This window comes from Pelodiscus sinensis, chromosome 5 (genome assembly GCF_052426305.1).
Source record: "Pelodiscus sinensis isolate ZL-2025 chromosome 5, ASM5242630v1, whole genome shotgun sequence".
NCBI lineage: Eukaryota > Metazoa > Chordata > Testudines > Trionychidae > Pelodiscus > Pelodiscus sinensis.
Genome location: NC_143056.1, coordinates 91,384,409 through 91,401,890, shown reverse-complemented (window position 1 = coordinate 91,401,890; position 17,482 = coordinate 91,384,409). Strand labels below are relative to the sequence as shown.

The 17,482-nt window shown below is 43.1% G+C and overlaps 1 protein-coding gene across 1 annotated transcript in view; it reads right to left on the bottom strand.

Annotated features, from left to right (window-relative positions):
• The window catches only part of PRMT3 (protein arginine methyltransferase 3), a 111,634-nt gene that overhangs the window by 26,878 nt on the left and 67,274 nt on the right, over positions 1-17,482 (bottom strand). The window contains exon 13 of the mRNA XM_075927736.2: positions 17,005-17,091. Within this exon, the coding sequence (XP_075783851.2) occupies positions 17,005-17,091 (87 nt within the window). The remainder of the gene's footprint in view (positions 1-17,004; positions 17,092-17,482) is intronic.

The following is a 17,482-nucleotide window of genomic DNA, read 5'->3' as shown; positions in this document are numbered from 1 at the left end:
AGCTTCTGGCATTCAATTTAGCGGGTCTAGTGAAGACTCACTAAACTGAATGCTGAGGGCACCAATGGTAGCATTTGCACATGTTGATCTCCCATCGTGGACACTGTGCCAAGCTCATCTTATGTTATTTACACAGCTGGAGTTGTGTCCTTACACCAAACAGCTAGATTTAGTATACACCTGGCTTCATTTATACCAATAAAGCAGAGACATGGCCATTAGAAACTGCTATAAGTGATGCAAGGCTGAATCAATTCCCAGTTCTGGATGTTTCTTCATTTGCTTTAAACACAAGGGCTACGTCTACACTGGCCCCTTCTTCGGAAGGGGCATGCTAATTTTGAACTTGGGAATAGGGAAATCCGCGGGGGAATTAAATATCCCCCGCGGGATTTAAATAAACATGGCCGCCGCTTTTTTCCCGGCTTGGGGAAAAGCCGGAAAAAAGCGTCTAGACTGGCGCGATCCTCCGGAATAAAGCCCTTTTCCGGAGGATCTCTTATTCCTACTTCAAAGTCTAGACGCCAGTCTAGACATTTTTTTCCGGCTTTTCCCCAAGCCGGGAAAAAAGTGGCGGCCATGTTTATTTAAATCCCACGGGGGATATTTAAATCCCCTGCGGATTTCCCTATTCCCAAGTTCAAAATTAGCATGCCCCTTCCGAAGAAGGGGCCAGTGTAGACGTAGCCAAGGACAATTCTTATTTCTTCTGTTGCAGTTTCACTATCTTGTTACTTCACCTTTGACAGCCCAACTATAGTTCCCTTGAGGAATAACCATCATGAGCTTTAGTATCTCTCTTCAAGAGGCATTCAAGTACTAGTCTCTGAACAACATGCTCTAGGAAACTGAAAACAATGACTTCTAGACTAGTAAATTAAGAAACAAAGTAATATTCAAAATTGGCTTCTATTGTTTGGACGGCCAGAGCAGCATTCCATAAGAGTCAGCAACATTTCAATCAGCTATAGGAAAGTAAAAGTGAAACCACTTCGAACAGCAAATGTGATTTGCTAATCTATAAATAAAATAGATAATCTATGTACGGAATATGATAATTGTAAAACAACATAGCTAGGATAGTTTGCTTAATCTGTAGATTACACTGAATAGCCTGTACTTATAAAACAGATGTTAACATCCCACACATTGCTATGTTTGGCGATTACAAATGCAGCTTCAGGAAGATTATAATTTTACCCTTCCAGCTCAAATAACAAGAATACATATTGGTCACAAATTAGATATTTTACTGAATTGTCATAAGGAAAGAATAGGTACTTTCCCCTCAAATAACGTCAAATTTAAAGTCACCACAAATATGAAGGAAAAAAAGCTAACACATGGCATATGTTGCAGCAATTAAATATCCAACACGTCGTTCTTATGGTTATACTTAATCTTATTTTATGACTAGGTTGGAAACTGAAATGAAAAGAAACAATTGGATCTGAATTCAAGTATCTTTTCATAAATATCTTTTCTGTAAAGAAAATGGCTTTGCAAGCATACAGAATCTCATCTGATCTACATAAATAAGACTGCTTGAGACCCCATGAGAAGTGGTAAAGACAACCTTACCAATTCACTTAAGGAACAAGGAAGTTAAAAATAATCATCACCACCATCACCTGCAGGGAGTAATTTATCATTTTTGCTCATCACTGGTATCATGTTCCAACAGCGTGTGGCTATAGCAGATACAATTAGGCAGCTGGCCACAGAAGTAGGAGGATAATGTGCTTTTGATGGAGTTTATCCAAGCATGGAGATGGAATGCTTGTAATCCATGCAGCAGTGAAAGTTACTACATGTGTGTCACAGAAACACAATGGCTATTTAAAAACTATTATTTCCCAAAAAAAGAACACAGAACCTTGAGATGCCCTATTCTAGAGTCATCTTGACAGTAAACTGATTACAAAGACAAGTTACTTCTAACAGTATGCTATAGCAACGCATACGATACCAAATTAAAAACAAAGAAAATGTGTTCTAGAGCGTGTTACATTGACAAACACAGCTTGGGTTTCCAACTTGAATCCTAATATACTCAATGCTATAATTATGGTTCAAATTAACACTCAGCTCTTATTGCAACTGGAAAATGAGTTCTCAAGTGTAAAAACCAAAATTGTTCAAAATTCTATTTTTTTTAAATACAACTGCTCTTCAATTAAATTACTTTAATCAAAATTAACTGAATTTGTATTCTAATCACTGAGATTTTAGAATACCAATAAAATTCTCATTCATTTTACCTTTCTCTATCCCCTTTCAATGAAAATGCATACCCTGCTCTTTGACAGCTTCTCCTGGGAGTAATGAACAGACACTGCCATTTCCCTCCCATGGGATATTGCCATTCAGTCAGGCAAGAACCAAACAACCTTGATAACCTCAGGGGGGAAATCACTTGAACAAAAGAGAAAGTTCATCAATTGATCTGAGGGTAATAAACCATTATATTTTAATCTCAAAACTTGCATACAATAAATAGCAAACACTGCACTTTCAAATATAATTAATGGAATATTTTCCTAATAGCATATATTGACCGATTTCAGCCAGATGTTTCATTAAAATCTGCAATGACAAACTTAGTTCTCTAACAGGAAAGATGTGCTTTTCAAGCTAATTAGGTTTTTTTAAACAGATTAATTTTGTTAGGTTAAAATTAAGTCAATTTGCACCCCACACGCTTAGAACGGATTCAATATGGTGAGTTTAAGACAGTTTTATGTTCTCAGAAAATTTTCAGAAGCTTGACAGTAGGATTTAAAAATCAAGGTGATGCCAATAAAGGAGACGTTTAATCCTTCCTTCCTCTCATCTGAGGAAGTGAGTTGTAGCTCATGAAAGCTTATGCCCCAATACTCTAATAAATGTGTTAGTCTTTGAAGTGCCACAGGACTCCTTGCTGTTAATCGTATAAGAGATTTAATTGGAGGAAAGTAAGAGAAAACAATGAAAAGAGAAAACTGTGCCAAAGTAGAGGCTTGAAAATGTAAGTTTTCAAAAGGGCTCTGAAGATGAAGATCAGCATACATCAAATTGTAAATATTAAATTTAGTCAATTTTAAATATTTTATTTCATTTACCCATCACATATTTCCTTGGGCAAAAGAAAAACACTTCCCAAAAACTCTGCAAAATTGTGGTTAATTGTTTGAACACCTTGAAGAATTATATTAAGAATAATGACTAATTAAAGAAACAAGTCTGTTATTTTCCATGGATATTATAGGATAAAATTAAAAAAACACAAGTCACAGGATCAACTGGAGTAGGGCTGATGCATGAACACTGCAGAGGCACTTTAAGCAGGGTGACAATAAGGGTATATCTACACTGAAATGTAAGCCAAGTTCAAACTCATGTTTCAACCTATTTATGTTTCCATCTCCACATAAATAAATCTAAGGCTCAGATCTAGAGTCCCAGGACCCTATGGGGATGGACAGTCCAAGCCAGAGTCAAACAGGAACCTAGCATTTAAGCCTGATTGCCTTGCAGTGTAGATGCACTCCCATTGAACCCATATGCTGGAAGACTACGGTAGTCACAACCCCATGGGCTGGCTGACTTTGCCCTCTGCATTACTTAACTTTTCCCACGCCACACCATAAACAAAAGGCTGAACTGATCACATTTTTGTGAAGATGCTAGGAAGTGAGAGAGATGGGTAGCTGGACTCAGGCTTTCATAACTCAGTGTTGATGCTGGGTTCAGCAATTCCTAATCTGGGGTTAACAAATGAGTATAGACTCTCAAGGCCTATGTTAAAAAAAAACAGGGTTTGCTAATTTAAGTTCTGCTATCTCTAGGCTATAGGAGGAGAGGATCCCCAAGCTCAGGCTCCAGCCCAAGCCATGACATCTATGCTGCAATTTTATCTCTCTCCGGCCTAAGTACCATGAGGCCAAGTCAACTGACATGGGGTGTTTAATTGCACCTTAGACATTCCCTAAATCTCTCCATTAATCTGTATTACTTATCTGAAATATCTTATTAAAGTTAAAGATGGTGTAGCCTATCACGTTACTTGCCTACCATCTTATTAGAATGATTGTGTTAATTTAGATTAATTAGGTAATAGTTAAGAGCTGTAATGCAAGAAATCTGCTAAAGGCTAGTCTGCAGCACAATGTGTCTTGCCTGCCCAGTGCCTTAGACTGGAGAAACTGGGGGGTGGCATATCTATCTGGCAGAGGGTTACACTCAGGGGAACGGGAGGCAGGCATTGTAAAGCTTCTCTCAGAATTCCCACAGGCCCTTTGTGTTAAGCTTGACTCATAGGGTTGCACTTGAATGAAAAAAAACAACATAAGTGCACAGTCCAAGTTAAGTAATATGGGGCTATATTTTATCTTTTGTCCATGCTGTAACTGGCCATTTGCAAGATCAGCAGAAGCTGAGGTTAGCAGATTTCTGTGGTTGAAACATGGTCTCACCCAGATACCAGTCATAGTTTATTTGTGGTTTCCCAGGACTGAAAAGGAGAACTTATGTTTGAGACTTTTTACTTACATAGGATGGTAGGAAAAATACCCTCAGACTCAGCAGACTCATCATTATACAAAAGTCCCAAATAATTGGTTCAGGCTAAGTTAAGTAATCAGGACATAGGTTGTGATAGATGACCACAAAGGCCCATGGCAATGAATTGATGAATATGATAAATTGAGAGCAATGATAAATTGACCAACAGGAAAAGAACACTTCAACATCAGAAACATCCCCTACTTAATATGCATCAAACATGTTCCTATCAGTGTCACTTAGTTTAAAAGTAGGACCCCAGCCTAGGGGCGAGAGAGAGGAGAAGATGTAGTCCTTGGAAGGGCTAGAATGATGGCCCCTGGTGATGGGCAAGGTGAAGATAATGAGAAAGATGATGGGCTAACACCTAAGATTGTTCTAGAAGGAATAATGTAAATATATGGTATGGAAATATGGATTTACATTCCCCATCTTATGAAATTGGGGTGTTTGTGACTGTGCTAACTGTATTAATAAACTATATTTGTAAATATACAAGAGTTTCTATAGGGTGAGTGTTGAAACTGTGCACATCAGGGCTCCCAATCATAGAATAATTATACACTGGGTGTGATCCTGGGACAAAGAACCTATCAACCCTAAAGGTGGGTTATTAGAAATTTAAACAATTTTAGATCAGGCAACAATGGAAATAAAAAAAATTAGTTTTACTGAAGTCTTCTCCCTCATGTAATAACTTATTTGGGGCTGACGAGGGGCACTTAAACTAAGTTAAATCAGTTTCAGCCATGTTACATTTAATACCATGTTACTTTTATGGCCTCTATATCATTTTTGTATCCACTGACTCACTGACAGCATTGCTCCAACTTCAGTATTTCTCCAGTCAGTCAGCTCCATTACATTCAATACAAATACTCATGTATACTGCATTTAATTGCTTTTATACGATTAACATAAAATAAACACTGGTGGGCCAATTTTGCTGGCAAAAATTAATGAAGTACTAGGCAAGGGACTGTGGAGTAACTTAGTAACTGCTAGAAGGAAAAATAACAACTTCTAGAAGGAAAGATGGATCAATCCTCGGCAGTACACCTGAAATCAGAGTTTAGTAATGCTTGCAGGGGAGAAAGTACAAGACTAATTATATTTTGACTGACATACCAGTCAACTAAAGGCTACAAGGACTGATTTAAATCACCAAGTGGAAAACTGATGTAAAATCATCAATTTTAATCAGTTCCTGCATCTGTACTTCAGTTCATTTCTAAAGAAAGGCACAGTCTCAATGGCTGATATGAGTAAAATATGTTGATTTACACTCGTTTTGATACATATTTTTGCTACCTAGGACAGATTTATTTAAACAACTATACAGATTAATATTTTTCAGATTCTTATAAACTGCATATTGTCGGTATGTTATAGATTGGTGAATGATACACTGATATATTTACTAGATAATTAACTTCCTGATCATTTGTGTCAAGCTGCAGTAAGATGGTAACTGGAATTTAATTGAAAACAGCATATAAAATTTATTTTTGTGAAACAAAACAATCTTAAATATTTGGGATGACTTCTCTTAAAACAGATTTCCCAGTTGTAATTGATTTGTTAAAGCAGAAACATTAATTGTAGTCAGTAAATTCTACTGATTATTTAAGATCAGCCTGGGAAATATGCCTAATTCAAAGTACTGTATATTAGGGATGTAAGCAATTAGTCAACTACCCGATAAGCATATGTTTATTCAGTAGTCAAGGAGTTGCTCCCCCCGTCTCTTTGCTGCCTCTATCAGAGAGAGGAAGCAAGAGGTGAAGGGGAGAGCAGGAGCTGGTTCCTACCCAGCAGCAGCTCTGCAGTGGGGGTAGGGGGAGAAGCCAGGCACGAGCTGGGAATCAGTTGATTCCTGGATTGCACCCAATCCTAGACACTGCACCTCTGCTTTTTAAATATATTAAAAGCCACTAGGCTCTTAATACATTTAAAAGTCAGAGATGCAACAGTGGGGACCAGGCGCAAGCCAGGACAGTGGATTCCTGGCTCATGCCCAGTCTCCCTCGCCACCAGACTCTTAATGCACTTAAAAGCAGAGGTGCAACATCTGGGACTGGGCACGAACTGGGACAGTTAATTCCCAGCTTGCACCTGGTCCCCTGGCTACACCTCTGCCTTTGAAATGTATGAAGAGCCTCCAGGCTCTTAATACATTTAAACGGCAGAGTCACAGCAGGGCTGGGAGCTAACCCCTCTGCAGCTCAGCAGTTTCCCCCCTTATTGACTAATCAAGTAGTCGATGGCAATTAGCTGATAAAATGCAATTTAATATCCCTATATATACACACTTGTTTATAAGCAGACTTTTTGGGGAAAAAAATCATGCTGTGAAGAGTGGGGGTCGGTTTATAAACAGGTCAGCGTAAACGGCAAACGTCAGTGACTGGAAGCGGATAACGTCAGTTCCCAGTATGTCCCTTGACCGTTCTACTTCCTCAGCTCCTGTCTCATCCATCCCCCTCCAATCCACGGAGGATATGGAGAGGGGGCTCTCATGGCCCAAGGCAGCGCCTGCCCCTGCACTCTGTCCAGGCTGGCCACGAAGCCCTTGGGGAGGAAAAAAAAATAAGAAAAAGAAAAGTAAAGTAAGGATTGGGCCCACTGCAGGAGTGGGATTTTCTACCAGGCTATTGCTCGGGGCTCACTGTTCGCGACCGGCTACATATATGCTGCCTCCAGCTTCGGGATGGGATCTTGATACTTCGGGAGGCACGATCCGTCCTCCTGCCACCAGCTGCACCGTCACTTATTCTCCAGACCCCGCCCAATCCTGCGGTGAGCTCAATCCTTGCTTCTCTTTTCCGTGTTTTTCTCCCCCAGGGCTCTGTGCTGGGCCAAGGGCAGAGTGCTGGCACAGGAGCTTCCTTTGGCCACAAGAGCCACTGTATTCTCCATGGATGGGCAGGGGATAGAACGGACGGGAGCTGAGGAAGCAGTGTGGACCAAGGGATGTGCTGGCTGCCGCCTCCTGCCACTCCCAGTATTCGGATTCGTGAACAGCAGCGACTGGGAGTTGACAGGCTCCGTGCCTACAGATGCTCTATGTGGATAAATGTTCCAGGGCACAGTTTGCCCTGCTCGGCTAGGAAGTGACCCTGGGTAGTTCTGCAGACACTGCTGTAACATTTGTTTGCTTACAGAGTCTGAGTGAGTTTGCTTGCACGGCATAGAGCCTCTTGGCTCCCATTGGCTCTGAACAGCAGCCAATGGGAAATGAGAAGCTCTGTGCCCTGCCGTCTGCACGTCCCTCAGCTATGGCTGAAGCTGACAACCCGTGACTGTCCTCTGGAGTCGGCTTATAAACGGGTCAGTGACTTGTTACTATTTTTTTCCTTCATAAGGTTGGAGGATCAGCTTATGAATGAACAGGCTTATGTTTGAGTATATACATAAATTCTTGGTCTACATTTCAAAATTACTTCAGCATAACTACATCACTCAGAGGTGCAAATAATCCACACCTACGAGCAACAGCTCTCTCAACCTAAGCGCTGGTACAGACAACACTATTTTGGTGGGAGAGCTTCTCCTGGTGATGTACTTATAGCCTTTCATGGAGGAGTTAAACGATGGAAGAACTTTCTCCCCAACCCATCAATTCAGAGATCTTTGACAGACATGCTACAACTTGCAGCTGCACTAGCATAAACCTGATTAGTCTCCTGAAAATGAGTCTCCTAAGTTATTTAGGCTACTGAGCTATATTTATAAAGCCTGACCTCCAAGTCAGGCTCCCCCTAATTCTCTTTATATAAAAATGCAGCCTTTAATGATTAAGTTTTTGATATAGGATTCAGCATGAACTTAGTTTATTCAAATATTTAACGTATTTTATATTAAATTCATGCTTTATTTTAAATAGATTTATTTAAGAAAAAAAAAAAAGACCAGTTCCCTTTTTGTAACTGCTGTTCTTTGAGATGTGGAATGGTTATGAGCAACACATTAGGTGTGCATGCTTGCCACATGTGCCAGTGGTGGAAGTTTATCCCTTAACACTACCCGTAGGGGAGCACCCCAACCGCCCCCTAGAGCGGTGCCTCCATGGCATGGTTTAAAGGGTGCTGCATTCTCCCCTCACTCTCAGTTCCTTACAACTGCGAAAGTGGGGATGGAGGGAGGATCATGGAATGGATATGAACAACACATCCTCAGAGAACATCTTTTCTTCAAATGCTTGCTTATGTCCATTCCACAGCAAGTAACTCCAAGCAGTACTCCCAGAGGTGGACAGGAATTCATGGCCATGTTGACTGAAGCAGAGCTCTGCCAAACCCAGTGTCATCTCTAGCCTACTGAGTGATGGCATAATGAGAGTAACATGTGGACAGAGGACCAGGTCATGGCTTTGCGGAGGTCTTAGATGGGCACATGTGCCAGGAAAGCTGCCAAGAGTGGGCATGGATGACCTGATGCAAGGGTACCTGTGTCAAATTGTAGCAGGTGAGTATCCATGTGGTAAACCAATTAGAGTTCTGCAGTAAGGACAGCGATCCATAGTGGCGATAAAGTGTTGTGTCAACTTCTGAAGGGGCTTGGTATGCTCCAAGTAAAATGGTAGAGATGTCTGAACATCCAGGGTATGTAGGCACCTCTCCTCTGTAGTCTTGTAAGGCTTGGAGCAGAGCATAGGTAGGCCCATGTGAAAACAGGACACAAACTTCAGCAGAAAGGTCGGGTGAGGCTGCAGTTATACCTTGTCCTTGTAAAAGACAATGTACGGTGGGTCGGAGGTCAATGCCTTGCTCTGAGACACATTTGCTCATATTATCAGCACAAGAAATGCCACATTTCAAGCTAGGTGAGATAGGGAGCAGGAACCAAGTGGTTCAAAAGGATGGCGCAATGAGCCTGGAAAACACCAGGTTAAAGTCTCACCGTGGGATCCACCCCTTACCTGGGAATAGTTGCTCTAGCTCCTTCAGAAACTAAGCTAATTGTGGGGAAAAGACATCTGCCCGTGTACCAGCTCCTGGAACGTGGAGATGGTCATAAGATGCACTGGTGGAAGACTGCTAAGACCTTCATCCCAGAGACGTAGCAGGTATTCAAGGACGTCTCTCACCAGCAAGCATGATGGAGAAGTGCCACACTTTGATGTCCACCAAGAAAACCTCATCCAGTTGGCCAGATATTTCGACCTTGTGGAAGGTTTCCAGCTCCCTAGAAGGACCTGTGGCACTAACTTTGAGCAGGAACGCCCTTCCCATGCCAGCCACAGAGCATCCACCCCAAGAGGTGTAGAGACTCAAGACTGGGATAAAAATTTTGGCCACTGTCCTGGAAGAGAAGGTCTGGACACATAGGAAGGGGCCAGCAAGAGTACAGCACCAGGCACAGCCACACTGGAGTGATCATGATTACCCAAGCCTGGTCTCTTCCAATTTTACCAAGGTCTGGCTGATGAGCGAGATTAGTGGAATGCATACAGGAGATCCCTAGATCACATTAGGAGGACAGCATCGGAGAGCGTGCCCCTGCCGCTTCCTTGCCGGGAACAGAACTGGTGACATTTCCTCTTCTGTCTGGTTGTGAAGAGATCAACCCAGGAAAACCCCCACCTTTTGGAAGATTTTTCAGACTTGCAGATGTAGGGATCACTTGTGGTGAGACGAGAAGTCCCTGCTGAGGCATTCCAAATTCCGGGAAGACGAAATGCCTCTGAATAGCTATTGTGGGTAATGCACAAGTCCCAGAGCCGCAAGGCCTTCCATCATAGAGCTGACGAGCAAGCTCCTCCCTGCTTATTGATGTAGAACATCAAGGCCAGATTGTCCATGAGGACACTCACTATGCTGCCAGGCAGGTGCAACAGGGACACTGTGCACGTCAACCAGCCTGCCCAAACTTCCTTGACTTTTATGGGTAAACACCATCTTCTCTGGGGTCCACATTGTCTGAATCAAGAGACTGCCCCAATAAAGATCCGACACCACTGATACCAATTAGGGCTACCTAATGGAACAGCTTGCAGGATAGTCTCATTCCACCACTGAAGAGAGGTGAGAATCTGCAGGAGGATGGAGTTAACCTTCTCTTGACTGTCCCTAGACTTGGCGTACACTGATGCCAGCCACTGCTGTCCGTGTCTCAGAGCATAGCCTACGTGCATGTGGCTATGTTCCCCAACAGGCAAAGGCAGATCCTGGCCATGGTAAGAGAAATGCTCCACAATTAGGCCCAAAAGGGTTTGGAATTTACTGCAATGATCAGATCCAACTGTGAATCTAAGGAAACGTCTGTGTTCAGAGAAGACTGTAATGTGAAAGTACAGGTTGGACCACCATGGTCTAGCACCCTTGGGATCTGACCGGTCCGGAACAAGGGAATTTACCAGACATGGGGAGATCCTGTGCCACCAGCTTCCCAGGCACTCACCGGCTCTGCTTCTGGCCCTGGCTCCCCCCTGGCCTGCCTTCAGCCTGCTGTGCTGCCAGCCCTGGCTGGGACCCTAAGCCCTGGGACATCCAGGTATGCTAGACCCCCTTGCCATGCTGCTCCCTGCTCCACCCGAGTCCCCTGCCACAAGGCTCCTAGCCATGCCAGGTGGCACAAGGAGCCCCATGAGCCCTTGCCATGCTATGCTGCCGGGTCTCCCAGTGCTGCCTGAGCATGCTGGCGCTGTGCTGCCTGCATTGCCTGAGCCCCCTACCACAAGGTTCCCAAGCCACCACTAGCCTCCCTGCCCCTGGGCTCTCTGGTCCAGAACATCCATGGTCCAACATGTTGCCATACCAGAGAGTCCTGGTCTGGGGAGGTACAACCTGAATATATCTTGTAACCATTTTGGACTTTTATGAATCATTACCTGTATTCACTTAAAATCTCTCTTTGCCGTTAAGACGACACACTGGTATCTATACCAGTGTTTGAATAGAAATGCTTGGGAAACTCTGTTTGAGATAACAGCAATAATATGCACAAATGTTAATAAAAATAAAGTTCTTTATAAAAGCTTGTATTGTTCAGTAAAGGGCTATACAGTTCAAGACTTACATTTATGGGAGTGTGTTGGGGTCACCCTGCAGGCTAGTATGAGCTTAGCTGGCAGGCTGCAAGTACACCCAGATATAGCTGGGGGTCATTTACCTGCTATAGGCAGTTTGTGAACTGTCCTGAGGAAGGTTAGAGCAGCAAAGCAGTGTAAAGGGCACCCCAAGATAGAGGCATGGGAGGTACAGCTATTCACTAGTCTAGACTGCACCATGTCATGACCACAACTATTGCAGACACTTAAATTCATAGACTGAGTAGAGCCAATGAAATGTGTTAACTACTTATGCTAAATACAGGCAGTCCCTGGGTTACGTTGGATCCCTAGTTACGAACCGGGGGGTGGGCCCGCTAGTGCGGGGTGCCTCCCCCACTGTCGCTGCCTCTGGCAGCGCGGGGGGGCACTTCCCCCTAGCAGACCAGGGAGACGCAGAGCTAGCGCCCCCCCCCCCTCCCCAGCAGACCAGGGAGACGTGGAGCGGCTTTTCTTGCCGCGGAGGATGCGGGCAGCGGGACCGCCGAGATGCGCCGCGGTCCTGCCGCCCGCATCCTCCGCGGTGAGAAAAGCTGCCCCGCGTCTCCCTGGTCTGCAGAGGGAGGGGGGGCGCAGCTAGTGCAGACCAGGCTTTTTTCGCCGACGCCTGGGGTAGAGCAGCTGGGGGGCTGCCAGGTTGGTCCTATAGCGCCGAGGTGCAGCGCTACTGGACCAACCCGGCAGCACCCCAGCTACTCTGCCCCAGGTGATCCCAAGTCAGCTGCTGCTGAAATTGATCAGCGGCTGATTCCAGGAAGCCCGGGGCAGAGCAGATGGGGTGCTGCCGGGTTGGTCCAATAGCGCCGAGGAGCGGCGCTGCGGGACCAACCCAGCAGCATCCCAGCTGGACTGCCCCAGGCGTGTCCAATTCAGCCGCTGCTGGTCAGTTTCAACAGCGGCTGAATCTGGATGCCAGTTCCGACTTACATACAAATTCAACTTAAGAACAAACCTACAGTCCCTATCTTGTACGTAACCCGGGGACTGCCTGTAATCTCTTCCATCTAGTATTTAACTGTTACCCTGAATAAGTTTCCCAGACCTGAAAAAAAATTCTGTGCAAGTTCACAAGCTTGTTTCTCTCATCAAGAGAAGTTGGTCCAATAAACAATACAGTAAAACTCCGATAGTCCAGCATCCAACTGTTTGGCACTCCTAATACTCCGGCATCAAAATGCCAAGTGCTCCTGACCAGCTGATTAAAAAGCCTGCTGCTCAGCACATGTGCTGGCTGTAACCAGACAGAGCATAAGGTTGGTGGGGGTGGGGGTGGGTGGAGGAGGATCGTGTTACAGTATGGAGAAGAGCTTTTTGCTTCAGCGAAGAGGAAAGGGGAGGGGGAGATTGTGTCCTGGCCAGCTGTTAAGGCATGCAGCTGTATTGGACTCCTGATTCTCCGGCAAATCTGATAATCCGGCACCACCTAGGTCCAAAAGGTGCCGGATTATTGGAAGTCTACTGTATTACTTTTTCTACCCCGGTATCTAATATCCTGGGACCAACACAGGCACAACAACACTGTATGTAACAAGTACAGTGTCATTTTTACATTAAGGAACACAGAAGTAAGAGAGGGTATTTACATCAATTTCCTTTATGAGGCACATAAAAAGCTTTTAGATTTTCTTCCAATAGTGTAAAATATAAAATAGCATCTTTAAAAAAGTAGAAGCTGATGCATTCAAAGGAATGTACTGTCATGCTGTTTTCAAAGCACAAAACTGTACTTTTAAAAGCACCACTTCAAAAATTCTCAATACAAATAATGGACTTTTACTGTTCATTTACTGCAAGGTTAGGCAGCCTGATATGACAGATGGACTGTCAACCTCTAACTAAACCTCCATACTCCATCATAAAAGCAGTAGAAATTCTACTAATAAAATGTCAATAATCCGACATGATTAAGTGCAAAATACTTGAGAGAGTTCTACTTTGTTTTTTAAGATGTGTGTTAAATCAGAAAATTCCAGAAACAAATCAGAAGAGCTCACACAGCACCAAAATTTAAATTAATATCTAACCCTTATTACGTGCTGCACACCAGTAGATTTTGCAAAGTTCCAGTATTAGAGGAAAGTGATACTTTAACCAGTACGTATTTTGCTCAAATAACACAGGACAACAAAAAACAATGTGGAGTCCTTTACCTGATTGTAATTATTTAAGGAAGGCCAAATTAGTCAGCATATGCTACCATTAAAAGCAGGAGATACGTTATTAGGTTACAAGGTCCAGAAATCATTTCACATCATGTCTCAATCAAAAACAAAACACCTTTAATTTTTTAATTAGGAGACATTTAACATTTTATTATGAAATGTTTATGTATAGAACAGAATTGCACTGAGAATTTCCATATTTCACTTTTGATTGACATACAGTCAGTGAGTAAGAGAAGACAGAACATGGTGAATAACACTAATTATAAAACATGGAGAAACACTCAACAATGCATATTTTTACCACACATAATGTACACAGCCAATAACATTATTGGAAGTACATGTACAGGTTGAATCTCTAATCTGAGACTCCCTGACCCAGCAACATCCATCGTCCAGCAGGACAACGGATGTTCGAGGACCAGTGTGTCCCGGTGGAGGGCTGTCGGTTGGGCTCCCCGCAGCTGGGCTGCCCGGCGCATGCATCTGAGCAGCCAGGCACAATCCAGCAGTGCTGTCTGACACAGCCAGGAGCTTGGTGCGCAGGGAGCTGGGCTGGAGCTGAGCTGCCTGGCATAGCAGGGCAGGAGGTGGGAGGACCGGCAGGGCAGCAAGGCTGGCGGCAAGGAGGAGCTGGCCAGGAGGCCCCCAGCTGATCCAGGCTGGGGGGAGCCAGTAGCAGGGGAGCTCGATATGACCTCCCTTGGTCTGGCAAAATCCCTCGTTCGGGACCAATCAGGTCCCAAGGGTGCCGGACCAAGGAGGGCCAATCTGTGGAAGACTAGGAAGTGGTTAGTTTTTTAACACTTTCTGACTTGTGTAGCTCATTTCTCAATTTTAACATTACATTAATACAAGTTTTTTAATTATGCATTTATTATATAGCTATACACATCCTTTGGCTCAGAGAAAATGCACATCATTCTCTTGCATCCATATAGAAAAACCACACACACACACACACTAGTCTACTGTCCCTTCATTTTACAATTTACACATTCAATCTTGTTCCTCTCTGTCCCCAAGTCTGTAAGATACTGAGCACTTGCTGCAAGACAGCTGGCATCTACAACTTCCACTAAAATCTCTTTGAGCTTAAGATGTACAGCGTGCTCCAGGATTGTACTTCCAGCACTTATTACAACTACCCACTAAAACAAATCCTTAGGCAGCTCCTTTTTATTTCAAACTTTGTATCAAATGTGATACAAACAATCATAAGATGATAGAAAAGAGTGGCTTATGCACATTCATTGGAAAAATACTCATAAATGCAATTTTAATTGAGAAATTAGGTACATAAAACAAGGAAATTAAAAATGGAACATCACTGCAGCAATTCACACTTTCCTATTTAGAATACACATTTAATAAATCATGAAATTTTCACATTATACATCTACTTTCCTAGGAAATTGTAAAGTTTCACTAGATATTCTTCCCTTGCTATTGTCTCCATCATAATTGGTGGCCTGGTAGATTTTATGCTTCAACTTATCTTTTTAGGATTATTTTACAAGGCTGAATTTGAAATCCACAGCATGGCAAACCACACCATAGTGACTCCACATGGCAAGATAAGCATGCAGGAGATTCACATGGTGGCTTGCAGCTCATTTAACTTGATGTGAACACAAGTCCATGGAAATATTTGTACTGAAAGCACCAAGCACAAGAGCAAGCCCTCTCACACTATGCTTTTGGGTGCTACCATAACGAATGATTAAATACAAATGATAAGAAAACGTTAAGATTGACCTGATAAGCCTCAAGAGATAGTAAATTCAATTAACAGACTTAAGTCTGCACATGGCATGCATATATTACAATAATAGGATTACATGCACATATTTTCTATACTCTTATAAAGTGCCCCTTAAGATGCACAATAAATGAAGTTAGGTATCATGTCTCAAGATGGCAGACATTTATACAAACAGCTATGTCTATACTTAGGATTTTAGAAAAAGGTTTGATAAATCACATTCTTATAGTCTCTAGCTATTCTAGTTCCTGTGTGCAATCAGCAACTATTTAAAGCTAAAAGCAGACAAAATGGGTGCAATACAGGTGACAGGTGGTAAAGCTTTCAGTGAAGAAGCCAACAAATTATCTCCCTCTCATCCACTATCTTGTGAAAACTGTATGTATTTTTCTGGAATCGACTAATAATGGAAACCTAAACAATAAAAGCTAAAAATGTACCCTTCCCTCTACAGATGGGAACAGGTCATGTTCCCGTTTAACATGCTCACATTTTGCAATTTAGCAATATATTTTGACTGACAGTCTTGACTGTTCCCATACATCATACCAGAAATGAAACAAACAAAAAAGATCTAGATGATTCAACATGTAGCACAGGTTGGACCTCCCTGGTCCAGTACACTGGGGACCTGACCAGTCCTGGAGGAGGGATTTTTTCCAGACCAAGGGAGGTCATTTCTGGACCCTTGCCACTGGCCCCTCAGCTGGTCTCCTGGCCAGCTCCCCATCTCCTGCTGGCCCCGCTGCCCTGATGAGCCATCAGGCACCATGTGCTGCAGCTCCAGGACCCACCAGGTCACAGTTACCACCGCTCTCAGACCCACTGGGCAGGCCCGTGCCAAGTCTCCCAACCCCATGCTGGGTGGCGCTGCTGTCGTCTCGCCTTTTAAATGTAGTAAGAGTCAAGTGGCTTTTACTACATTTAAAAAACAGAGCCACAGTAGTCTGGGCTTTTTAAATGTAGTAAGAGCTGCCCGACTCTGACCACACTAAAAAGGCAGAGCCGCAGCGCAGATGGGCTTCCAGAGACAGCATGAGCCAGGACTGAAGAGTTCCAGTGCATGCCGGCTCCGTGACTGCTGTAGCAATGCCTGCCCTGTCCCCTCACCCCTAACCATGGAGACTGTGCTAGAAGAAACTGGCTTTTAAGCCAGCTCCCCCCAGAACTGGCTCCTGCTTTCACCCCTGCTTGCGGCCTCTAATACAGCAAGTGTAGTGCCTCCAGTACCCGATAAGCTTAGGCTAACATCCCTAAATGGAAAATGATCATGCCCACTTTTACTCCCCCCACTGAACTAGACTATTATTGGGGGCTTTGCATTAATCTATTTAAAAGAGCAGTTTCGCACCTCTGTAAATGCAGAGAGGAACCATCAATGATAATAATTACATTCATTTATCACCATCACTTTATTGAATGCACTGGCCCGCCAATCAAGGACAATGTTAGTCAAATACAGAAAGAAGAAGTTGCCTTACCGTACACTCAGTATTTTCAGTAATCATTAGGGTGAAATCTGATGAAAACTCCAAATCTGTAATTGTTGTTGTGTGACAGTCTATATGCTATCAAAAAAATTAAACATTAATTTTGACAATAAACAGTTTAAATTGGAATTTTAAAAATGCTTCTCAGATTAACTTAACTGGTCCCCACTACACTCCTCTTTTCTTAAAATAAAATAGAGACACAACTTGTAGTACAACAGTAATTCAACTCCTCAGTAGGAGAGAATAGAGGGTAAGCAATCCTACATATTGGAATTTTCAAAAAAATCCTAGAGCTGTTTTATAATTAAATAATATTTGTGCAAACCATAAGTATTTGGATATAAAAATTAGCCCCAAACATTTACAGTTAACAAAGAAAGAAAGACACTAAATGGAAGAACTTAAAAAACACGAAGGCTGTGTCTACACTCGCGGCTTCTTGCACCAGAAATATGCAAATGAGGTG